The sequence below is a fragment of the Lissotriton helveticus genome, chromosome 4_1 (assembly GCF_964261635.1).
Source record: "Lissotriton helveticus chromosome 4_1, aLisHel1.1, whole genome shotgun sequence".
Taxonomy (NCBI): Eukaryota; Metazoa; Chordata; class Amphibia; order Caudata; family Salamandridae; genus Lissotriton; species Lissotriton helveticus.
The window spans coordinates 1,402,712,184-1,402,738,060 of record NC_136063.1 but is presented as its reverse complement, the minus strand read 5'-3'; the positions used below and the strand labels follow the sequence as shown (position 1 = coordinate 1,402,738,060).

Sequence of the window (25,877 nt, the reverse complement as noted above, 5' to 3'; positions counted from 1 at the left end):
TGGTAGGTGCTCTTGTCTTCTTCCGGGATGGACGTCAAGGGCATGTGATGCAACCGATCCTATAAGAGGTTACAGAGAACACCTCCTCTGACAGCTAGTCGCGCTTTGAAAGCATGAGGGAAGGAGGCGTACGTCTTGGTGCAGATATAGCGAGCTTGTAAAGGCGGCTGTCTTGGGGCGGAGGGAGCCCGGCGGGAGGCCCCTGGCTGCGGCTGCACGGAGCAGCAAGCGAAATATGACGCAGTAGCGCTGGGCGCGGAGCTCCGCGGACGCCGAGTGCCTTCAGAGGTTTCGGCGGGTCTTTCTCACTGCTCCGCCCGTGGGCGGCCGAGGCGGCGGTGTTTGGTTATTTTTATTTGTCTGTATATATAGTTTTTGTTGAGTATATTCGAGCTGTGTTGTTCTGACTCTGCCTTGTGGGTCTTGTTTATGAGTAGGCGATAACGAGTCCAGGAAGCAGATAAACAAAAGATGGCGGCCGCCCCTCCACCTGCCGCCATCTTAGAGGCGTCCCGGAGAGGCCCGTCACTATTTCACAACCGCATAAACATGCTCGGGTTGAACGAACAAGACCGGGGAAGGAAAGCACGGGGGGATTAGTAGCGACCAAATAGTCTTTAAATCAGTTAAGAAAAGGTTAATCGAGGTCGTGTGCGGGCTACTCATGATTCCCTGTCAGGGGTTGTAAGATGGCGTCCTAGCAAGCAATGCGGGCGTCCCCGCGACCATGAGTGTGGCCCAGAGCGGCCTTCAGATGTACCCCGTTGGGGGACTCTCCACGATGATCCCCTGTCACCAGAGGGAGCGGCCGCGGCTCAGCGGGAGACACAGACCGGGGCAGAGGGCGGAGGGCTGCTGATTTTGGGCTCGGGCGGTTTCTCGCCTGTATTTTCTCCCCTCTTTTACCATTTGCATCTGAGTAGTCTATTGACACCTAGTCTCTGCGCTGCAGCCCCTGCACTATAAACAACCACAAATGACCCGGCCGCTGAGCACGAAGAATCGCGGAAAATACAAAGTGCAGTCATGATTTTGACTGGGTGACCGCTGCCTGTTTTTTTTGTTGACATTTTTTTGTGTTCGAGAGGATGGTAAACATGATGGTAAAGGTTTGGGCTGATGCCAGTTGCATTTTATGGGACACATAATTTGCTGCCTTTATAAAGGATTGAACACCCCGCTTCCCCTCTCCTTGCGGTCAAACTTAGTTGGCCTAAATGCACTCAGTTCCAGGTGGGCACTTTGTTGTCACAAAATTTGCCGTCCACCATGGTTGGACGCCTGCCACCTCTTAAACCCACAGTAAATATGACCGATCCGTGCTAGTTTTGGGTTTGAAGGTAGCTTTCTATTCGAGCCAACCTAACCAGTGGTGACCATGGCCCTTCTATGGTGACCTGGGGTCCTAGTAAGGGAAAAAGTGCTCTTATATAGTGACAGCATCTCCCACACAGCAATCATGGGGGACCCAAATTCCCGGAAGAAGCAAGCGCTAAACAGGCTTCGTGCTCAGCTCAGGAAGAAAAAAGAATCCCTGGCTGACCAGTTTGACTTCAAAATGTTTGTCGCAGTTGTGTTTAAGGACAAGGTAAGCCTTTTACTCCTACTGCCTCCAAATCTTATGTTTAGTAAAGGACTTCATTTTATGTAACGGTACATTAAGGCAGTGTCTGGGGTGAAAGTATTGTGGAGACGCGGTCCCCAACGTTAATAAACATTTCAATGTAGTAAAAAACACACATGAAATATTTTTATCATATAGCTTGTTTTGCGTTGTTGACTTGTTTGGCGCTCTACCAGCCACTAATGTGATCTTTTAACAATCGGTTCCCATCACACCATCGTGTTGACAAGTCGGAAAGTTCCTGTAATGTCTTGGTCTGTAGGTAAGTACTGTGTGGTGAAGATTGACACGGCTGGTGTAAGCACATCTAAACGATTGTGTGTGGAGTTAAGCAGGTATACACACATTTTCAACAGGAAACTCCTTCAGTTGTAGAAGCAAACGTTAGTCCTTTCTGATACTCACTTATTCCTTAGAGGGTGTCCTCCACAGGTGGGTGGGGGCTAGGTGCGCAAATATTGTGAGCATGAAGTTATGCATGATCAGAAGGGGGCGTGACCATGCAACGTATTGGGGGTGTACAACTTATTGTAGAGGGTAAGCTCTTTCAGAGAACTAACTTTAAAAACTAGACTTTGAGATTGGTGCTTACCTTGTATAAGAGTTTCAGACGTGGGCTTTAAAATAGCCTTCTGCCTTTTGCCCTAGGAGCCAAAAGGCGAAGATAAGATTTGACTTGTAAAACATGTCAAACTAAACTTACAATATTTTTACATTTGATGGTGTCAATGGAATACTTGATGTATTTGGTGTCCTTGTTTGAAAATTGCTAATTTCTGGTAAATCCCAGACCTTTAATACCTGGTTTCCTTAAACGTAGTTTTGCAGTTCAGTGAATTCTATGCGATCAGTCCCAATCAAGATTTAGATTTGATTGGTCTCAGCTGTTTGAGTGGCGCTAATTGATCCAATACCTCTTGTCAGTGTTGAATTAAAGTGAGCTGTGAGGTCCTCCACTGGTTAAGTGGAAGGCTGGGACTGTAGAAGGGCATGAATCCTGGTTTCAAGTTTGGTTATTGGGACTTCTGTGATGTTGCTGGTCCAGTGCTTCGGCATGTCAGATTGGTCGCTATCAGACTTGAGAGTCAATATTAAACAGTATAAGGTGGTGGTCAGACCAGTTAATGGGAAAAGTCATATTCAGAGAGCAGTTCATTCTTGGTGATCGCATCCAGAGTTGCTCCTTTGATGTGAGTTGGTTCATTGCAGAGTTGTTTGAGGTTGGTTATTTCAAGCAGGTTGGAGAGTCTGGACTGTGGTGTCTTCTGGGTTATTCCAGTGGTTGTTGAGGTCATCCAGCAACACGTTTTGCGTGTCCGTTAGGGAGAAACTTGTTAGGCCGGTTAGTTCTTCTGCGAAGTGGGCCCACTCATCGGTTAGTTCTTCTGCGAAGTGGGCCCACTCACCCGGATGATGGATGGTGTGAAATGTGATAAGCGTGGTGCCTTTGCTTGTGGGTTCAACACCCAGGTACTCAAGAGTCCGGTATTCTGTATGTTTTAGTATGGTAAGCTGTATTCCTACATTGTGAATGATTGCTAGTCCGCCACCTGTTTTGATCGGTCTGTCCTGTCTGAGTTGTAACCGGGGTGGGGGGGGGGAGAATGTCTTGAATGGGGGTAGAGTGGTCATTGAGCCAGGATTCTGTGAGGAATGCAATGTCTATTTCATGAGCGAGTGAAACCTCCGCAAAGTCTGTGGCGTGTTCAACTGCTGATCTACAGTTGAGGAGCATGCAAGATGGACGGGGAGCCTCCATGTTGGTTTGGGTTGTGTAGATAGAAGTGTATTGAGCGGGAGGTCTGGGCAAGTGGACAGTTCCATGGGTTCTGTTTGTGCTGCCTATAACTGGGATAGCGAAAGGAGCAGTGTTCTGCTTCATTGTGAGGTACGAGTCGTTGCTCTAATCTGCTTCCAGTGCAGAAATTGGCCCGAGAGCTTGGCTGGGTCGGTGTGCTTGATTCCTCACAGGAATGGAGGGCTGTGGGGTGCTAAGTGGGGAAATGGGGGAGGCTGTGCGGGGTGGGGGAAGGAGCATAGGTAAGCGGAGTGTGAGCACTGTGGTTTAAACCAGTTGAGCAGGTCTTGTTGTAGGTGTAGGATATTGGTAGCTAGGGTGTCTATTCTGCTCCATTCGGGACAGATGTTTGGTATTGGAGCTGGAATAGCTTCTTGTATTAGGTGGGAGCCCTGAATGATTAAGGTCTGTGGAAGGAGAGGGTGCTGGATTATGGGTTTGGGCTGTATCATTGGGATTAGGAGTGGGGATGGGATGAACGCGAGGTGCCAGGTCATTTATGCTTCCAGACTTGGTGTTGGGGGGGGGGGGGGGGGTGTTATGGATCTAATGTCCAAGGGGGGAGAGTGGGCAAGGAGGAAGTCGGTATCCTGGGGGTTGGCTGAGAGTTTAGAAGTAGACTGATTGAGGGTGAGGTCATGGGACAGAGGAAGGAGTGTAGTTTGAGGGAAGTTGGTGTCCACTGGAATATCGGTGACAATGGAGATGGGGGAAGGTCTGGGTAGCAGGAATAGGTTCATTGTTTGGGTTGGGTATAGTTTGAGGGTCAAGTCGGATCAACATCTTGCACCCAATTTTTGATTCTCATTTCAGTACAATCCGAAAAAGTTTAGTTGCCAGCTTATTGATCTTTTTAACTGGCTCGTATGTAATTTTTTGGGGAGTTCAGTTTATATAGTGCTAAGAGTTTAGATAAAATCTGCTTTGATTGCACAGTACCTAAACTAATACCACTGACTTGAACAAATGTGCAATATCACAATGTTAATCTTTATTAGGGCAAGATGCTCCCCCACTATGATTCTGATTTGCACTATTCATGCTGCCCAGCACTGCACGTGGTCATGAGGATTTGACTTTCAATCATCTAACATGCCTATGATTGAAGAGTAAATAAAAAAAAAAAAGTTTTGACAGTGTGCTTCGGGTGCATCCCAAAATAAGGGGTTGAAATTGTGTAGTCCACTTAGAACAGTCTGTGTATGCACAGCGAGAAGTACCTTTGCAGATTTGTCGAACGGCCAAAAATTGAGGATAAATGTGTACTTTCTGTTGCTTTTATAGTCAATAGTTTATTAATTTAAGCATATTGACTGTAGTGGCAGTCGATTGAACACTATATTGAATCGGGGGGGGGGGAGTGGGGGGGGGGCTCTATTAACATTAGAAACTCCATATTTCCAGCATTTCTGCTGTGCCTAATTCCTGCTGTTGAGATTATGCAAACTCTGCTGGGTGAATGCAACTTCGCCCTGTCCAATTCTCCTTATTACCTTTACGGTGCTGTAGGTCTTCACTTGACTGCAATTTTGAATGTGCAGCTGTGGTCCACGTCTTGTATTATTTGAGCTGTGGCCCTCTAGGCTTGAATGGAGTCTACAAACGTCTTTATGTGAGGGGCCCATTTTCGTGCCCAATAGGCCTCAAATTAAAGGACAAACTGCCATATTCTGTCTATTTAACATGTGCCCCCCTCGGATGTTTCCTTAATTGAAGGCAGCCCAACCCACAATCGTTTTTATGCTGACAGAAGTCTCACACATAGAGGATGAACAGAGCATAGCACTTTTAATTCCAAGTCGCCACTTTGGCCATCCCATGTTTGCTTTGATGCTCGAACATTCTGAATACCTAAGCAATATGGAGTACTAAAGGTCTGTCTTGGTGGGAGTTAACTATCTCGGGATGTCCGTATAGCCGATAACCATGGAATACCCATACCTAGTTTTTTGGTGGAAACATAACCACTTCAATAGAAGCTTTTGAAGGTTATCAATTGACATCCATACAATAAACAGTGGGGTAAGGAAACATCCTTGTTTCTCATCTCCTTGGAACACATTCACCCATGCCAAGTTAGCAAAAAAATTGTGACCATTCATCCATAATATAGTGAATATATTTGACGTCTTTCTCTTGGCTGCATGACACTATTGAAATTATATTTATATTAACACACAGATTATTCACTTCCTCTGAAAGTTTCAGATACTGGTCAGTACTGACAAAAATTAGCCTGGGTGAATTGAGAATTTTAACAAATTTGTGGCAGGGCAAAATGTATATAATCCATTAACAGTAATCCCAGTGCACAAAACCCAAAAGGCAGAGTTTCAGTTGACAACAGTCTTTGATCGGCCAAATACCTTGAATAATAAGCGGAAGGGATCAGACCACACGCTACGAATATACGAGGAAGTAGAAATACTACAAATTATAAAAAAAGCAGGCAAGACAGTGCACCGGGTCCGAATGGCGTCCCCCAGGCAATCTATAAGAAGGACCCTCATTCCTGGGCTAGCGTCTTTAACAAACTGTTCTTGACGATAAACATTTCCAGTCGGATCCTGGAAAGCTGGAGAGGGGCGATTATCTGTCCAATATATAAAGGCGGCAATCGAAAAAATCCAGCAAATTACTGCCTGATAGCGCTCCTTGACGCAGAACTAAGTACTATGCCTCCCTGGTGCTAACTGATCTTACTAAATGGTCTGATGACAACAACAAAATCCCAGTAAATAGTCAGGGTTTCGCCGTGGCATAGGCACCATGGCAAATGTCGTAGCCATAAGCATGTTAGCCGAAAAAAGCCTGCAAAATCAACAAACACTACACCTATGTTTTGTGGATTTTAAGGCGGCCTTCGACCGTGTCAGCCGTCAACTACTCTGGTCTAAACTAAAGGAACAGGGCCTGCCGGATGGAATCTTGAATCCAATAATGGAACTATACAGCAACACCTGGATGCAGGTCAAGATTGCTACGGGCAATCGGCTAACGCGGAAGATTAGCACGTACGAAGGTTTGAAGCAAGGCTGCGTCTTGGCCCCATATCTGTTTAATTTATTCATGGCCGATCTAACACCTCGGCTAGACAGGACCAATGCACATCCCCCACGGCTAGGACTACTGCCAGTCACGCACCTCTCCTATGCTGACGATGTTGTTCTCCTTAGCCAGTCTAAGATGGGATTGCAACGCCTTATTCAAGAGTTAGCAGAATACACCAGACAGAACCGCATGGAAATAAACACCAAAAAAACAAAGGTCATGACAATAACCCATCGTCGTATAAAACCTATAAATTTCACACTCAATAATAAGATCTTGGAATCAGTGGAAAGCTATAAATACCTGGGAATACACCTGGACAGACGGTTCACCTTTTCCACACACTTTGATGCCATTGAGAAGAAAGGAGCAGCCTTACTACACGCATTCAGCAGCCTCTCCAAGCAGCTGAACGGCCCATTGTTTACTCCCCTCCTAACAGTCATCAAAGCCAAGCTACTTCCAACAATAGCCTATGGCAGTGTGGTACACTGTGGACGAAGCGCTCGGCTCTTGGACCAAATTCAAACCAGAGTGTATAAACGGGTATTTAGCTTACCATGTGACGCCTCACCAGCTCGGGTCCGGTTGGAATTTGGCCTGCAGTCTCAAATATTGTACAAAAAATGAGGCAATAAAATTCTGGTATAGTATCTGGCTGAACCGCGAGATAGAAATCAACCTCGCAATCTGGGAAGCCATGCAAAGGAATCCTAGCTCCCAGCATGCGAAGTATCTAAACTCCTCCCTGGAAACCACTGAACTGGCACCACTATGGCAAAAGCTCTCTGCAGCAGTATTTAAGCAGGCAGTAAAAAGGCAGCTAACATGCACTCGCTGATTGACGACAAATCTGAGACAACGCTCACATGCCTGGATGATACTACAATCTTATAAAAACCCGGCACCAGCAACCTATCTAGGTCTTGCCTTTCCACCACATCTTAAACAAAAATATTTAAACCTACGTATGGGTAAATTACCAACAAATGCCGATCAACCCGGCTGGAAGCATCCGGGTCCCAAGGAGTGTGATCTCTGGTGCTGCCACCCAAGACTTAAATCACGTGATCTGCATTTGCCCTGCACTGGATAGGGATCGTCTGAGGTTACTAAAGGCAAAATTCAAAGAAAAGGGAATCCGTACATGTCGCTCCGCGATTTTACAAGTGATAGACACAGTAGATACACAATTTATCTGTCGAATGATCAAATATGTCATTAACTTCGAAAAAACAAACAAAAATGTTTGTAACAAGTTACCACCCTGAATGTTTAGGATTCTTAAAACTATCTTTTATTAGTGAATTACTTTTTTTAACTTAATAGTATCATTGTCTTTTACAATTTTCACTCAACTGTCGTTTTTAACACTTGTATAACAACGTATACTTCCAAATTTTTTTAAAACAAGATTGCATTTCACATTGTAATGGTTTTTATAAACTACACAATAAAATAATATTCCCTGATATATAATCAATTACTGCTGGATCACTCGCGGCTGAAGTGCTAAAATGAAACTTTAGATGGATCTCTTCAGAAATCATGTTAGAAGATCTCACATACAAGGTCCTGTATCATGTGGTAGTGGCATCAGCTGTGCCAGAAAAGTCTATTGAAGTGACATATTTTTTTTACCAAATCTTCCACTGGAATGCAGTAGTTGTACCCTAATTCCAAAGTTGGCAGAATGTAATCTGAAATGTGGGTGTCTTTTTGGCCAGCATCTCTTAAAGTAGACTTGAGCCACTTTTTTTTTTTACCACTGGTTTCTAGTTCATTTACTTAACATTAGTTAGTATGATAGTGCTTATAACAAGCTCTACATTTTCTGTTCCTGACAACTCAAAAATAAAGCTCAGTTGCCACTACCATATCGCTCCTCTCCATTTAGGCATGTAAAAGTATTTTTTCCATAATATACTTTTTTAAACCCCACCTTTGCGTTTTGCTTTTTCTTGGATTGTTTAGTATTTGAGTACACGTTGCTTAGTTCCAAAAGCTATGCAGTCCGCATCCAGCAGTTGAAGCAGTAGCTCCCTGGATTCCCATCTGTGATTCTTTTTCAAAACTGTTTAGATTTTTGGCTTCACTTGGTGGCAGCTTACCACTGATTCAACTGCTGCTGTCATCGGTGCTACAATTTGTGCCCTCAAAGTGACACGGTGGCAGTTTTAGGACAATCCTGCCCTGTATGACTTGAGGTACTATTTTTTTGGGTCGAGCCTGGGCGCATGTGCTGCTCTGCATGCATGCTGTATTAGAGTATGAACTTAAAGCTCCACCCACTCGTTGCCCATTTTTATAATTGGCTTGCATCATTGTCCTTTGAAATGCTTGCTTTTGATATGTAAATGGGCTTGGTAGTCCCTCCTTAGTACCACCTTGTCTTAATTTTCAACCTCCCATGAGGACTGGGCCTTTATTTCTGTTACACGGTATGTCGTATTTAGTCTGTAAGCAATATTTGCAGTAGTTTCTCCTACTGCAGGCCACAACATGCTTACCTGCAACATTCCGACACAAAAGGGGATGATGGAGGGAGCGCTTGAGCAAATCAAACACTCACCCCCAGTCAACTGATCTGGGTTTAATCCATCACCATTCTTTAGCCCACTCAGCCACCCCATTTCAGACATGGCTATATGCAAATCAGTCTGACCCTGTGCCTCATGGGAACAGTCCAGCCCGAACTGCCAAGCCAGGTCTTCCATGGACCGGAAACAAGCATCCTGGGACCGGTTTCGGATTCATAATCCTCATCAGCCAGGCTATCTTGAATCCAGTGGCCAAGTGAGCTTACCTGCAACATTCAACACGCCATGGGTGCTTCCACTTTCCAAGCAGCTTGGGAAAATGACTGCCGCTTCTTTAAAATGAAATAGTTCTTGCTTTTACAAGAGTTTGCACTATCTGCATTATAAATGGCAATGTCTTTTATTTAATTATCAAACCGATAAAGGGTATTGTCCTTTTCAATGCAAATAGCTTAAACTCGCAAATACGAGACCTATTGCAAACGAGTATCTGAATGTAGTAAATTTACTGATTTTCAAAAACGTTTACTTGAGTTGTGCCACATAAAGCACTTTTTGTCTACTGTTACACAAGACCATTTGATTATACTAAAATATACACAGTAATACTTCTGGAAACTTTCGTCCAGGCCTCATCCATTGGTCTGGTGTAGTCATTAAATGTTCGCCTGTCTACTGCAGGTTACACCTTGGGGCATCGGATGAGCACACTTCATCCATTGGTTAACTTCACTGTTAGTGGCATTCTACCATTTCACAAGGAGCAAGCATATCCACACAAATATTCCCAAGTGTCGGTCACTACTATGGCAGTGTGCTTTTTGAAATCAAAATGTTTTGCTCTTTTTTTCAATACAAAAAGTTTGACTGTTCTTGCAGTTGCAACAAAATAGTTAAACACCTACCAAAACAGGCAGTGATAAAGCTAGAAGGCTGTCTACCAACACCATGCCTAATCAGTTAGGCAGTTTTTTTAATATACTCACAAGTGCATGGATCAGCATTTGTGAATGCTTTAATTAGTCGACCAGTCTACCCGTTCGAATGTAGAAGTGCCTTGATTTCGATGTTCATCCATTCTTGTCACATTTATTTTCACCACAAATTACAAATCTGTAGATTGTTAAAAAAAATGGGACTATTAATCACCACTTAAACAAAAGAACAAATAATGGAGATACTTTTTTCCTCTTCTGAAGGCTGGGAAAAGACTAGTTACAAACCGCATAAGTCCAACCATTGGAGTTTGGGATGGTGAGTGTTCTCTTGAGTATGAAGCTAGGCAGTAGAAGAGCAATATGTTGTGCTATGTATTGAAGTAAGACTAGGCAACCAACATTTGAGCAGGTTAGTTTTAGTAAACTTAATCTTACTGAGGCCATGTCCCCTAAGCACTTTTTCCTAATTGTCAATTGCCTAATAATGTACTAGGCTGCACACCATAAAATGTGGTATCTGTTTATGGAGTACAAACTATGAATTCTAATCAGTTGCCTGCCTTTGTGATGGTAGTGATAGACCCATCTTATAGTGCATATAGCCATGCCATGTTTCGTACTGTTTGGCCCTGTTACAAGGAAACAAATGTTACTAGGAAACCAAGCTTTTTTGCGTGCTGCAGTTGCTCAAGTGGCAGTGATTGCTTCTAGTGCCTATTTTCACCTCTGCATGACTGCACATCCAGTCATGCAGTGGCTAAAAAGGGGTGGACCCAATGTGAACCCAAAGGCCACGGACTGCATTGTTTTTACAAGTGAATAACCCTGAAAGATCACTAACGGGGCGGGAAACGGCCACTACAACGTGGCCGTTTCCACGAATACCTTAACCACGCATGCATTACAACGCATGCGTCGTTACTATGCATACCTTTACTACGAGTTACGTAATAAAGGCATGTGTGGTGAAGGGTTAAAAAAGGGGGGTTTGGTGGGATCTCCCCAATAAAAAAAACTTACCAGAAGAAACGTAGAGATGTGCAGGAAAACGGCGTTGTAGAGGAAACGGAAAGGAACTTCCGGTTCCTCTTACTGACGTCACCACGGAAGAAATCGAGGAAAAGGTTATGCATAAAAAAAATTCCGTTGTAACGCATGCGTGGTAAAGGCATGCGTTGCAACGGAATGCGTTGTAACATACAACCTAACGGGACATGACCTAATCCATGTAGTGTTCCTTTATTGTGTGCCGAGTCCCTGGGAGAACTTGCGACACTTCTGCCCTTCTGAAGGCCAAGTGTAAATTACTTTTCATTGTGCATTTTACTGTATCTAAAAAGTTACTTATCCTTGCCATAGGGTACTGGTAATTCAGAATTCTGAGAATTGGCAGATTTGGGGATCAATAACGTCTCTCAAACAGCAGATTTGTTTTAATCCTCCCACGTACTGTAGCGAGGATGGGCAGCGAGAAACGTTCAAATCAGCCTGAATAATAGGTTATATTGGATGTGCAAGATTAGATTGGTTTGATCAGGTGCAGTCTGAAGTGCTACTCAGAATACGAAGTTGCCAGAACCACTAAATGCAGTAAGAGAATTGATCCAGAGACTTCTAAATCTGTTCAGACCTATTCAAGCAATTAAGGTGCAATCTAGGAGAAATTAAGTGAAGCACTTTTTTGGAAACTCTCTGCTCCAGTTTTCCAAAGCTAATTCTTTTTCCTAAAATTATTTAAAAAAAATACCAGGTCTTAATTTAAAATGTGAAACTCTGATACTAATCAAGTAGCCTGAAAATACTTGCATCTAACGTTTCTTTCAAGACCCAATTCATCTGTAGGTGCTGTGTAAAAACTGCTTTAATCAAAAAAATTTGATTCCAAGATTATAAGCCACTTAAATCGTAGCTAATCTTGACAGCCAAGAAATGCATAGCCATCTAACTAGCTACATTGAAGAGGAACACCAGTTTCTTCATGGGCTGCAGCATTGAAACACTATCCATGCACTGACAGTCTCATCCTGTTTAGTCTTATCAAATTCCAGTACAGTTGATAGGATTCAAATTAAAATTCTTGAGGTCTTTTATGGGCTTTTGTACCAAAGCACTAGACTGATTACCCTTAAAGCTTTACTGTGGCGTGAGGTGATAACTCCGAACCAACTGTGATGGCTTATGACCTTATTGAAGGAGCTAAACTCCCGCACGGCCACCAGCTGCTGCGTGTGCCCCCCTGCTGTGCCCTCTGCCTCACTGCCTGCCGCGCCGGCGGCTGACCCTGATTTCACTGCTCTGTTCTGTTTTCCAATCAGTTGTGCTTGTTTCTTTTCTTCGTGGTTTTTGCCCGTGTTAGGGATCTTTTTACCTTCATTTGTGCTTGTATTGTACTGTTTTTCCCTCGTGACTCTGCCCGTGTTAAGTATCTTTCTCCCAGCATTTGTGCCAGTATTGTACTGTTTTTCCCTCGTGACTCTGCCCGTGTTAAGTATCTTTTTCCCAGCATTTGTGCCTGTATTGTACTGTTTTTCCCTCGTGACTCTGCCCGTATTAAGTATCATTTTCCAGCATTTGTGCTTGTTTCGTAGTCTGCCCGTCCCCCTTCGTGCTTCCCGCCTTCCTCGACGCCCCCCGCTTCCCCCCACCACCGCCGACCCCGCCCCTTTTTTCTTCTGTTCCCTACCCGCTCCCGCCTCCCAGCTGCTCCGCCCACCCACGCACTTCGCCTTAAATGGCGACCGTGCAAACGCGCAGCGTTGACGCGCAGCGGGCGCGCCGATTGTGCGCCGAAGGCACGCCAAAGGTAAGCCCGTCTGCGCGCGACCGGATCGCGACCAGCGCCAGGACCCCTGGCCCCCACCGACGGAAGCCGACCCGACGAACCTACAACGCCGCCGATCTCATCGCACTCAACACCGGCCGCATCCCTGGATGTCATCGAGCCGCCCCGAAGCACACCCACGGACCCTTCAGCTGCTACGCCTGCAAGTTCACCTGCACCCGGACTCATCCTGCACCAGCACGCACCAAGCCGAACATCAGCAGCAACCACCTGAAGTGCATCCTGCTCAACACCCGCTCCGTCCACAGACACGCCGTAGAACTCTGGAACCTCCTCGACACCACCGCCCCCGACGTTGCCTTCCTCACCGAGACCTGGATGAACGCCTCCTCAGCCCCAGACATCGCCATCGCCATCCCGGAGGGCTACAAGATCATCCGGAGGGACCGCACCGCCAACCTGACGGGAGGAGGCATCGCCATCATCCACAGAGACACCATCCGCATCACAACCAACACCGACGACACCCTAACCACCGCTGAACACCTGCACTTCCAAATCCACACCAACCCGAAGACCACCCTCAGAGGCACCCTGATCTACCGACCCCCGGGACCACGCACACGATTCTGCGAGGACATCGCCGACTTCGTCAGCCCACATGCCCTCCCCTCCGCCGACTACATCCTCCTGGGGGACCTCAACTTCCACCTGGAGAACATCAGCGACCGCAACTCCATCAGCCTGCTCGACAACCTCGCCAACCTCGGACTCAAGCAACTGGTGTCCACCCCCACCCACCTTGCCGGACACACACTCGACGCCGTCTTCTCATCCAGCAAAGACGTCACCTTCAGCCACGCAACAGGACTCCACTGGACGGACCACAGCTGCGTCCACTTCAGCTTCAAAAGAACAACGATCCACCACCACCAGCAACAGGTTGCCCGAAGAAGCTGGAACAAGATCACAGCCGACCAGCTCACCGCTTCCCTGAGCCAGCACCTCCCCGCCAGCTCAGCGAACCCCAGCCAGGCCGCCGTCAACCTCACGAAGTGGATCAACAACGGCGCGGACGAACTCGCCCCTCTGAGAACCCCGCCCAGCAGACCCTGCAGCAGAAAAACACCATGGTTCACCGACGAACTAAAGAGCTCCAAGAAGAACTGTCGAGCCCTCGAGAGTCTGGAGAAGGGAACCAACCACGGACAACATGACCACCCTCAAGCTCGCCACCCGGAAACACCACCAACTGATCCGCGCCACCAAGAAAAATACATACAAAGACCAGCTGGACAACAACGCACACAACTGCAAGGAACTCTTCAACATCGTGAAAGAGCTCTCCAACCCCAACGCCGGAAACAGTGACATCACCCCGTCGCAAGACCTCTGCAACTCCCTCGCTTCCTACTTCCACAACAAGATCGCGGACATACACAACAGCTTCAGCAACCAACCAACGCAAGCCACAACCGCAACAACGCCTTCCACCACCACCCTCCGCACCTGGACCCCGATCAGCACCGAAGACACCATCCGCACAATGAACTCCATCCATTCCGGATCTCCGACTGACCCCTGCCCTCACCACGTCTTCAACAAGGCCGACGCTGTCATCGCACCCCACCTGCGGGACATCATCAACACCTCCTTCGACACCGCCACCTTCCCTGAAAGCTGGAAGCACGCCGAACTCAGCGCTCTTCTCAAGAAACCCACAGCAGATCCCACCGACCTCAAGAACTACCGTCCCATCTCGCTCCTCCCGTTCCCGGCCAAAGTCATCGAGAAGACCGTCAACAAACAGCTGGCCGCCTTCCTCGAGACGAATGGATCCCTCGACCCCTCACAGTCGGGCTTCCGAGCGAACCACAGCACCGAGACCGCCCTCATCGCTGCCACCGATGACTTACGAACTCTGATGGACAACGGAGAAACAGCGGCCCTCATCCTCCTGGACCTCTCCGCGGCTTTAGACACTGTCTGCCACCGCACCCTAGTACAGCGCCTCGGCAACATCGGAATCCAGGACAAGGCACTGGAATGGATCACCTCCTTCCTCGACGGAAGAACACAGAGTCCGCCTACCACCGTACAAGTCAGAAGCCACCAAAGTCATCTGCGGGGTCCCTCAAGGATCCTCACTGAGCCCCACCCTCTTCAACGTCTACATGAGCCCCATCGCGGCCATCGCACGCCAACACAACCTCAACATAATCTCCTACGCCGACGACACCCAGCTGATCCTGACCAACGACCCCGCCACCGCCAGAGCCAACCTGCACGAAGGGATTAGAGAGGTAGCCGAATGGATGACGACCAGCCGCCTGAAACTGAACTCTGACAAGACGGAGGTCCTCATCCTGGGCTCCTCGCCCTCCGCCTGGGACGACTCCTGGTGGCCCCCCGCCCTGGGCACCGCACCTAAACCAACGGACCACGCACGCAACCTGGGCTTCATCCTGGACTCCTCCCTCTCCATGACCAGACAAGTAAACGCCGTCTCCTCGTCTTGCTTCAACATCCTGCGCATGCTACGTAAGATCTTCCGGTGGATCCCCACCGAGACGAGGAAGACGGTCACCCAGGCCCTCGTCACCAGCCGACTGGACTACGGCAACGCCCTCTACGCCGGAACCACCGCCAAGCTCCAGAAGAGACTCCAGCGGATCCAGAACGCCTCGGCCAGACTCATCCTCGACATCCCCCGACGCAGCCACATCTCCGGACACCTAAGAGACCTGCATTGGCTCCCGGTCAACAAGAGAATCACCTTCCGTCTCCTCACCTACGCGCACAAAGCCCTACACGACCAAGGCCCGAGCTACCTCAACAACCGGATCAACTTCTACACTCCCAAGCGCCTCCTCAGATCAACCAGCCACGCCCTCGCCGCCGTCCCCCGCATCCGAAGAGCGACAACAGGAGGAAGGTCCTTCTCCTACCTGGCCGCCAAGACCTGGAACTCACTCCCAACTGACCTGCGCCTGACCCAAGACCACCTCTCCTTCAGGAAGAAGCTCAAGACCTGGCTGTTCGAGCAGTAGCGGCACCCCCCCCCCCCCCCAGCGCCTTGAGACCCTACGGGTGAGTAGTGCGCTCTATAAATGACCTGATTGATTGATTGATTGAAACTGGCTCGCATTCACTGATCTAATTCAGGGCTGTTTGAATCACTAGCACCCCTAGGTGCTCCTCGATGGCTAAGTTTTTACCACCAAGTTCTGTTGTGAAAAGAGCAAGGCTTTTCTGTGCTGCAAGTGCTTTAGTCTGATCCAGTTGCATTGCCACCGACGACTCCAAATAGTCCGAAGACACAAGAGATAAACTGAACGCCACATTTCTGCATTTACTACCAGTGGTGTCTTAGCAATGTGTTTTTTAAAGGCTCTTGTTTGAATAAAGTTTGATCTCAAAGGCAAAGCATACATTCCAGGTTGATGTTAAAATTTATACATAGCCCCATTAGATTTTATATTGTTTAATTATACTATCTCGTTAAATGTTTAAACCTATTGACAATATTCTCCTTAAAAGCTTGAAAATAAATGTTCGCCTATTTAAAACAAATTATTTTAAGCATGCACCGGACCCTTTTGAGAACTAACGTTATCCTCTCTTGCAGAAGAAAAGGTCAGCTCTTTTTGAAGTGTCTGAAGTGATACCAGTTATGACCAATAATTATGAAGAAAATATTCTGAAAGGTGTGCGAGATTCCAGCTATTCCTTGGAAAGTTCCTTCGAGCTTCTACAGAAGGATATAGTACAACTTCATGCACCACGCTACCAGTCCATGCGCAGGGTAACTGCAGTAAAATGTTGAACTATAGTGTTTTTAAAATTGTTTATCCAATTCATTTTTGCTTGTGTAACATGTTTTATAGGGTATAGCCGAGACCTCCCTACTCCCAAAAGCTCATTCATGCTTATCCTTTCCAAGCAAGAAGGCCCAAGCACTGGCTTTACTTTAAGGAGAGGTTCGTGATATCAGTGTTCTGTAGGAGCTAAATCTCAAACTTCAGCATAGTTTAGCAATAACCCCAAGTGATAAAGTTGTAACCGACAAAACAGATCATCAAAAGCCGCTCCAGGCTGACCATGTTGGTCTTGTCTTATGGGTCCTGGAGGCCCATACCTGCATAAAAAATGAGGAAGCAGTCTGAAAGTACTGGCATATTCAATCGTTGCCAGACATCCTCCATTACATATGGGTCAGAATGGACTTCTCTCCCCAGTCCTTTCAAGATTCCCTGGAATGTTAGGACCACTGGACAATCCTTGACATGTCAAGAGAATAAAGCATGATCTCCAGAATGGCGTCACACAGTAAATCTCTGCTGTCATCTGGCCCGCGTCACCACACTGTGGGGGGGGGGGGGGCTAATTCAACTCTGGCCAATCCTGAAGGAATGCAACTACTTCTGTGGCTTCCTTGTTTGGCCTCCAGTTGAATTGCAGTACCTGCGGAATTCAGACTTGATGCAGAGTTACGGATTGGTTTGCCTCCTCTCCAGCTTCGAAGTAGAAAGACCCACAGATGTAGCATGCATTTTCTGAAGTCTGTCTGAAATGAGTTCAGTTTCCAACTGTTGGAACTGTGGATTGCCAACTTCTGCCAGAGTCCTGGACCCGGTATCCACCAGCTCATTGACTGACTTCCCTACTTAGATGACTGCTTTAAAAAAAGATGCAACACTTCACCCTGTTCGTCACCATGCTGCATATTGCGAAGAAAACAGTCACTCAAGGCCATTGATATGAACACCAAACCACCCCTGGGACTACCTTTCACCTGTTGCAACATCCCCACATCTGGCTTCCCAGAAGGTAGCACCTGATTCAGACCTCCCCCGTCATGGCCTCCTCTGTCCAGATTACTGCCCCATAACAAGGCATTTCTCTTTAAAGTTGGAGGCATTTCAGTCCTTGCAGTACCCACAACCTTGAAGAGATTGTATAGCAACCAATTGTTGAAGTCCTATAGATTGATCACTGAATGCTCCCCTGTCTCTTGCTTTCAATTGCTATATTATGCACTGACAGCCTAAAGACCTCTATACTGCCTAGGGAAATAAAGTGCACGCCTTTAAGTTTTGGGTCCCACATGTAGGACCTAATATGACCGAGGAGAGCTTAACTGCTATCCATACTCTGGTTAGGTCAGTTAATGATCTGCTCACCTGCTTGTTTTTGCACTTGCCTATACCCCTATGGCAACAAATCTGCTGCCAACAGCAAATTAAAATTGGATATCACAGGGTGGGTACATCTTTGAGCTGCATCCATGTATCTTGGTTCCTTATCAGTTCATAAAATAGCCACCATTTGAGAGTATCTACAGTACCATGTGAATCTGAGACGTGGCTAAACAGTCTGAGCATTATCAATCCTTGAGCTTGCATGAATACTTGCAGCGATCCTCCAATGCGAGCAACTGATAGACTGCCTTTCCTTGTTGGAAAAATACTGCATTACAAATGGCTCATTCTTCATTCTGCCTCTTTTAACAGGGTGTACCAGATGCACACCAGAACCATGTTCCTTAAAGTCAATGTGCTGTTCCAAGTGCAGGTGCAAACTCCAACCTGCACTGGGAACAGCACGTTGGCGAAAGGCAAACCAGCTGTTTGAAGGCATTGGTTTCCTTTTTCCAGAAATGGCTGACCTCTGATGAATAGGCGAGATCACCCTGTGGGTGGGTGCCTCCTGGCAACCTCTCCTCTTTGGCCCATTGTGATTGTTCCAGCGCACATTTAACAACCCAATCTATATTTCAGAAGGGGCAAGGCAAGCATCTGCAGGACAGTTTGTAATATGAATGTGCCTATGGGGTGCAGTCGGGCACATGCATATTGCTTTCCTCAGCCCCCTAAACAGTCACTCTAGCCCAATGTCTTTAACACTTTAATATATTTACTAAACAGTAATCCCAAATTGTTTCAGTAAGTTTAGTCATCGCTAAATGGTGGCATTGCAATGTCTAATGCAGGGTTCTCCAACCCATAGCTCGTGAGCTACTGAAGCTCTCCAGCTACCGGAGTGGCTCAGCTGTTTGTAGCCCAGCTTACTAAATTGGAAAGCTTTTCCTTGGTGGAATTATACATATAAAAAAAGAACTAAAATTAGTAGCTCTCCATGCATTTCATTGATCATAAGTAGCTCATTACAGAAAAGGCAGAGACCCAAAGTCTAAGGCTTGTAAGGCTTTCTAAATTAAGATTTCGTTTCAGACCTTTTAGAACTGACATTTGTTTCGTTTGACTGAACTGAATTAATGTCATGACGCGGAGTGATTCAGTTAAGGTAATAAGATCAGATCATATTAACAGGGAGTACCCCTTAACTGTAACTTCATTTTCTTTAAGCCCACGTCATTGATTTGTCTGTATTGGCCAATGTATGCTTATTGTTTCACACTTGTGCTCAGTCCTGCTAGCATGTCTATCTTTGGTTAGAATCCATGATCAATCGCGATGCTAAATTGGAAAGAAGTGGCATGCATGTAAACACAAGTGATCGTCTGATACTGAATTGTATGAATTTACCTCCAAGTACACCACATACGCATTATCTAGTGTGCAAAAAACTGATTTTGAACAATCACGACAAATTTGCATCAACATCACAAACCTATATATAAAATATACATCCAATGCAACACTTCATGAAACATGGCGACTTATTAACATGTGTCCAACATATACATGTGCTATTGTTTGGAGTAGTTTCCAAAAATAACCACGTTTGCATATTGGAATTAACTTGGGACACCTTGTAGCCCTCAGAGTTTGGGTCCGAAAAATACTGTGGCCCACAATTGTTGGGAGTTTATTCTTTTGGTCTCGGAGTTCTCACTACCCTCCTTGACCCTCAATATGTTACTGATCTTTCCTTGAGAATGGCTATCCCCTGACAAGTTAGATATATCTCTTTTTAACCTTCCTGGTGGGCCTGGGTAGACTTAGCGAAGGTCTTCCTCAGGTCAAGATCTTAGCATGTATGGGAACACTGTATACGCTGGGAATGCATGCCAGTTCTCAATAGAAACTACGTTTTGACATGTTTTCGAGGCTGTCCGTATTAATGAATACCTCATTGTGCCCAAAGGTACTAGGAGCTTCAAGGTTAACACACCATTCATCTAATGAGTGGGGATCCACTTTAAGAGATGGTGGCGTCCTGGCCGCAATAACGTCACCACTCTAAGCATAACTCTTGAGAGCGTGCCATAAGACCTGCTTTAAATTGTAGCACCTGAGGGTAAGTGGGTGCAGTGTGTGGTAACAAGCTGACGTGACATCCGTGCACCATACAGAAGCATTCCAGACGATGTGGTGGGTTGTACCCCAATTCTATACACTTTAACAAGAGGTGTGCTGTGTGAAATAATACAGCGCACCCTCTAGACAGAATTCTACGATCATACCTTAAGACCTGCTACAAAATAGTGTTGTGAAAGTAATTACACGCCGTGAAGGGTGAATGGCTGCCATGACTTCATTGCAACACAAAAGCAGGTCTCTGAATTAGCAGGAGTTTACTGGTTTGTGTAGTGATTTACAGGGTATGGGGCAAACAGCAGCAGAATTTCTCTGCAGTTGCTTTCTTACCTTAGTCCGGACGGAAACCTTTCATCTGCCTTGTGGAAACCTGCTCACATCGAAGCAAGGGGCTGGCAGTAGTTTCCAGCAGTGTTCACTTTAAAACTGGTGTCAAATCTGAGGTCCAGCTACCCTGAGGCTGGAGAGTAGATCTAGTATGGGGTTGATGGGAATTGTAGTTGATGCACCTGAGTTTTGTACAACGAGCAATAATCCGATTATGTGATTGCTGTATATGTGGGTGTTAACAGGGCTCTCAATGGTTGCATCTTAGACTAATTCAGAAATTGTGCCGAAAGGAACATGCTTATTTGCCCATATCGAAGTGCCACTGGAATATGTAGTTTTCCCGTGGTAGTGGCATGTGGCCCAATCACATGCTTGGGTTGCATGGTAGCCTAAAGCATAGAACAGCATTGGCTCAAGTTATCTACAAGGATGGAGGTGGCCTCGGGGAAATGCCAAGAATAAAGCATTTTGTCTAATACTGATTACCGTGTGACCCAGTGGAACGTGCTTGGCACTTGTGTCCTGCTTGTTTCCCTAGGTGACTTTGGGAACTTGAGTCCTTAGGTTTATAAGAATTTAGATTCAGTTGTGTACCATGAGAAATCATAACTAAACGAAATTAAAATACAAAATGTAAAATTTACAATCCTACTGCTTCAACACAATAGGAGCTTAAGCATACATGTATTACTGTGAACCCTCCACTCCCACTGGCTTGCTTATATGTGCTACTCTAGTCCCAGGCCTGCCTTCATTACATTTCAGAGTACTGTCTCGGCCCCAAATGGTCATGTTTAGTTTGTGTTCCACTTAGTGTTGCTGTACAGACTTACTTGGTCTTCCCTGTTCTGTAGCTTAGTTCATATACTTATTTGTTTGACTTTCCTCTTCTGACCTAGCACCTGGCTCAGTCTTGTGTTTGCGTGCATACCATTTCTTTCCAGTTGTGTAAGGTGGGGATCATTGATTCTAACCAAAGATACATATGCTAGCAGGAGTGAGCATACGTTTTTGAAACAAGAAGCTGACATTGGCTAATAGACACAGATCGATGGCATGGTTTGACAACAAAAATGAATGTATTGTGTTTGGGGTACACAGTGAAGTTCAGCTGAATTAATTACACTTTTGATCCAGTAATTTAGCAATTCTTTAGTTCCTCAGTTCAGCTGCAATCTTCAGATTTTTTTGGTAGGCAGGTGTCTTACCTTCCAATAACAAAGCTTGATCTTTAAAACAGTGGCAAGCAGAATACTCTCTGTTTTTGTCTATTTGTGTGAAAGCAATATTTAAACTTTTCTTAACAGGACGTTATTGGATGTACTCAAGAGATGGACTTCATGCTCTGGCCTCGAAATGATATTGAGAAGATTGTCTGCCTCCTGTTTTCTCGATGGAAAGGGTCTGATGACGAGCCTTTTAGGCCAATGCAGGTATTTTTGTTTCCATGTTTCTGATCCGGGTGGGTGCCATTGGTCTATCACATTTTTAAAAAGTCTTCATTTTGAGGTAAGTGCGAGTTTCTTCAGTAAGTACTAGTGTACTACAGATATGCATGCTGAAATCTAATTGCAATACAAGTGCTTTTAAATTGCTAAAGTGAAGTGCTGTATGTGTAGAATAGTCGTGTGAAGGTGCGCCTATCTATGGTTCTATGGCTTCATGCTAATTGCATTTACCCAGTCCTCACAAAGTCTTAAAAGTAGATCAATCTAATCTCCTGCGACAAGCGACACTTTGCTTTTTTGTTTTTAAACACCAAAGTATCCAACATTCAGAAGTCTTCTGTGTTCTCCAGGCTATCCAAATCATGTGCTGCTACACAAGCCCCTGCATTACATTGTGGGCTTGAAATCCTGCCACATGTCTTTTAAACTTTATATGGTTGGGCTGGAGTGTTTAGGTATAAGTAACACGTGATGCCTAGGTTAAACGTTGTGACCATCCCAGAAATTGACTCCTCGTTCTGAGGATTAAGCTATTTACAAACCAGTCCAATATTCCAGCATGAGAAAGATACTTCATAAATAAAAGTTCAAGACGGTTGGCGTTCCCTTTGGTATCTTGGCAAATTCGATCCAATATCTGACCTATTCTCCGTACTGCATCTCCCAAAGCTACCTTCAGAGATCTATAGGTCTGGCAATAGTCTGTTCTTGATTTCCTCATAGAAGGCTGAATACTGACGTCTTTTTGTAAATTGTTATCAGAAGAAAAACCCTTTCCAGAATGAACCGACAAGATTTGTAGAATTGTCCTCTGGACAGATGACCCCAAAATGAGGGGTGACTGCAGTTTTTTTGTGGTGACGAAGACTGCATATTTCCACAAGAACTTAATGTGAATAGTTATTCACTGTGAGGCTGTATGCTGGCTTGCTTTATTTCTGTAGCTACTGGGTCTGCATACCTTACAATCTGGAGTCTGCCATGAATTCGGAGGGGAGAATGTAAGCAGCTAAAGCTTAGCCAAAATTGGACCATTCAATAAGGCGATGATCCAAAATGGCAGTCAACTTATGGCTGAAAAAATTACTTGAATAGGCAAGTCAGACTTAACTCCTAAAGACCTGTGCATCAACCAGTGCCCCATAATTTTCTTCCAGGTAATGACTGATTACTCTTGCTTGCTTTTTAATTAATAGAATGTCCATTGTATAATGTTCTGTTGAATGGCTTTCTTGCCTTTACTTAAGAGGCCTAGTATTGTTAGTAAAATAGCATTTGCTCTTTCTAACATTTGATATTCAAACTTAAGTTTATCTTTGCTCTGAGCTAGCAAAATTGCCGTCAATTGGTCTCCCATGACTGTAGCATGTGTTCAGGTTTTTGATAAATATTGGCTTCCTTGCAGTTTTAAAAGCAGTTTGACAGTCCCATATTAAATGTATAAAGGACAGATTTACAAAAGTATAGCGATGGCTTAATTTCATCACATTGCTTCCTGCATGGGAAATTCTTATGCTAGATCAACATTTTGGGGTGGATGCAAATCTGAACTGTTCTCTGCAGTGATTCGTAATAGGCATAGATTTTTGCCATTTGCAAAAAAACTGTCCATGCTCTTTACCGAATGGTAAACTCAATATACACTTGCTAAAATGTGCTGTTTAAGATTGGGCCTTGCCAAACAATCCATTTTAATAGATCATTGTGTTTAATGTGAATTATTTTCTGACACTCTGATCATATGTACTTTTATGATGCATGGACTTTGATGTGTGAAGATCTGCTTAGTGTAATTAGCACTAATCTCCTCAGATGTTACTGGTCATCTTGCTTTTAATGTTTGTGGTGAAGACAATAGGATCCCTTTTAATTCAGCCAATTGTTTTTAACTGAGCGACTCGTCATATTCTCGGCTTTCTCAATCTATAGTGCTTCTAACCTCCACCCTTTTCATTCCAATGGTGTACCTCGGAAGGCTCTTGTTTGCTTGGCCTAGTTGTGTCCTGGGTTTTAAATCTGTAGTTTATAACCCGTTCTGTGTTTTTTTTTGTTGTTGTTGTTGTTTTTTTTAATGGCTGTACTATTAATCTGCAGGCCAGGTTTGAATTTCATCATGGGGATTACGAAAAACAGTTTATGCACATACTGAGCCGGAAGGATAAGACTGGAATTGTTATCAACAATCCAAATCAGTCGGTGTTTCTATTCATCGACAGACAGATCTTGCAGGTACCGTGTTTCCTAATACTAGTTTTGCCCTATTCGTACGAGTTATAACTGTAGTGTTCCTCTTACATTGTCTCTGCCAGTGAAGAGACACCTTGCTTTTGCACCTTTTATCGAAGCAAAAAATGTTCATGCTAATTTGCAAACATCAGTGTTCTATTATCGTATTTGAAGTAGCTTAATGTCAACACTTGTAAGCCACACAATCTGTTAGTGACATAGTGTTCAAAGACTATGTGAATCTTGCCTAGTTTATAAACTATGTAGTAGACTTTATCCTAGTTCATTTCCCATTGTCTGTTTATCCCATGTAGGCTTTCATTACATTTCTGATTGGTCTATTCTAAAATTGCATGGTAATCAAACTAAGTTTTAATAAAGACAGAAGGACTATTTGTATTTTGAATACGTTTATTTTAAGTTTATTGCATGCTATATTGTACAATAATGGAGTCCGATGAAGTAACCCATTTGCAACTGCAGTCAAGCTTCACATTTTTTCTGCATGGAATGGGGCAGCATGAGATCTGTGCTCAAATAGTTAGCTTCTGATTCCTAGTACATTATTTAGATCAGTTACTTTTGCAGCCAAGCAATTTTAGCTAATGCTTTCAGTCTTGTGCCATTTAAAAAAAAAAAAAACCTGCTCATTTAGGACTTTTGTCTTTCAGACTCCTAAAAACAAAGCTACAATTTTCAAGCTATGCAGCATTTGCCTATATCTGCCACAGGAGCAGCTCACCCACTGGGCAGTTGGCACCATTGAGGATCATCTCCGCCCTTACATGCCAGAGTAGGGTTACAGCCAGCCAAATGGAGAAGATCACAGAATGCAACAGCAGCAAAATCTCGTTTTCTTGCCATTAATTCTCTGAATTTAAGAAGAAAATGGACTCATGCTCAGAACACTTGTACGTTGTGAAACCTGTTCATCCTGGATTTTGTTTTAAATCATATGTCGGAACTTTTTCTTTTCTGCATGGACCTTTTGAAAGAGGGTGCATTGCCGATTGTTGCAGTGCATCCTGTTAAAATGTGAATTGAAATGGGACTGTTGCACACTGTTCAGAGGTGCATTGGTCTTCCCATTTGAGCTAGTCCTGCTCCCTATCATCTTGAAGTATGTTTTCTGGCAGTATTTAAAGGGTGCGAAGTGAATGTAATGGATGTAAAAGCCCTATTGCTTTAATGTGACCATTATAGAATGAATGAAATGTGCACTATCTTTCATATTAATGAAAAGATCAGAGGCAGTAAACATTGAAAAATTTAATGCATCTTGTGCATTACTGGCCATTTTTTTTTTTTTTTACAATGCCATGTTTAAGTTTACAGGCACTTTCATTTTTAATTCTCCAGTTTCTGCAGAACTGCATGAAAGTATTTTTCTCAGTGGATTCGTTTATGCAGAGGCAGTTGTAAGGTGGCTAAGATTAATGCCTTAGTTGCTGTTTTGAGGGTTTGAATGGATTTCTAGAGACTTTTGTATAATGGCTGCAGATAAATGGGAGTTCAAATGCTGGTTACTAAAGTAGCGTTCTTACATAACTCATTATTAGGAATGCTTACTTTTGAGCAGTCTGGACTGTCAGGTGGCTTGGTTTCTCAAAGCTGGTTCTGCTGGGATTGTTATTTTTACTTTGTTTTTAAGACTGTGCAATGAACACAAACTACTGTATAGTTTTGACAAAGAAGGCTTTGAAGTTTGAAAATCTTTCTTGAAATTAATCTGTACAAGCCTGCTTCCTTTGGGTAAAATTAGTGCTTTCCTGTTTAAAATTTGTATTTAGCTTTTGTTTGAAAATTGAAAAACATTGGGAATCAAAATAAAGGAGGTGAAATCTGATTTATATAAAA

General features: G+C 44.7%; 1 protein-coding gene across 1 annotated transcript; it reads left to right on the top strand.

The window, feature by feature from the left end:
* On the top strand, positions 1-25,877 carry C4_1H6orf62 (chromosome 4_1 C6orf62 homolog). Its single transcript, XM_078687952.1, has 5 exons — positions 1-1,588; positions 16,362-16,538; positions 21,654-21,779; positions 23,889-24,023; positions 24,692-25,877. Exons 1-5 carry the CDS (start codon positions 1,460-1,462, stop codon positions 24,815-24,817), a joined length of 693 nt encoding a protein of 230 aa, XP_078544078.1. The 5' UTR covers positions 1-1,459; the 3' UTR covers positions 24,818-25,877.

Bases quoted from the DNA above. Each gene is read 5' to 3' on its own strand.
- C4_1H6orf62 (XM_078687952.1), top strand. From the start codon at position 1,460: ATGGGGGACCCAAATTCCCGGAAGAAGCAAGCGCTAAACAGGCTTCGT. The intron at 1,589-16,361 runs GTAAGCCTTTTA...CCTCTCTTGCAG, and splicing joins CAGTTGTGTTTAAGGACAAG to AAGAAAAGGTCAGCTCTTTT. The intron at 21,780-23,888 runs GTATTTTTGTTT...ATTAATCTGCAG, and splicing joins AGCCTTTTAGGCCAATGCAG to GCCAGGTTTGAATTTCATCA.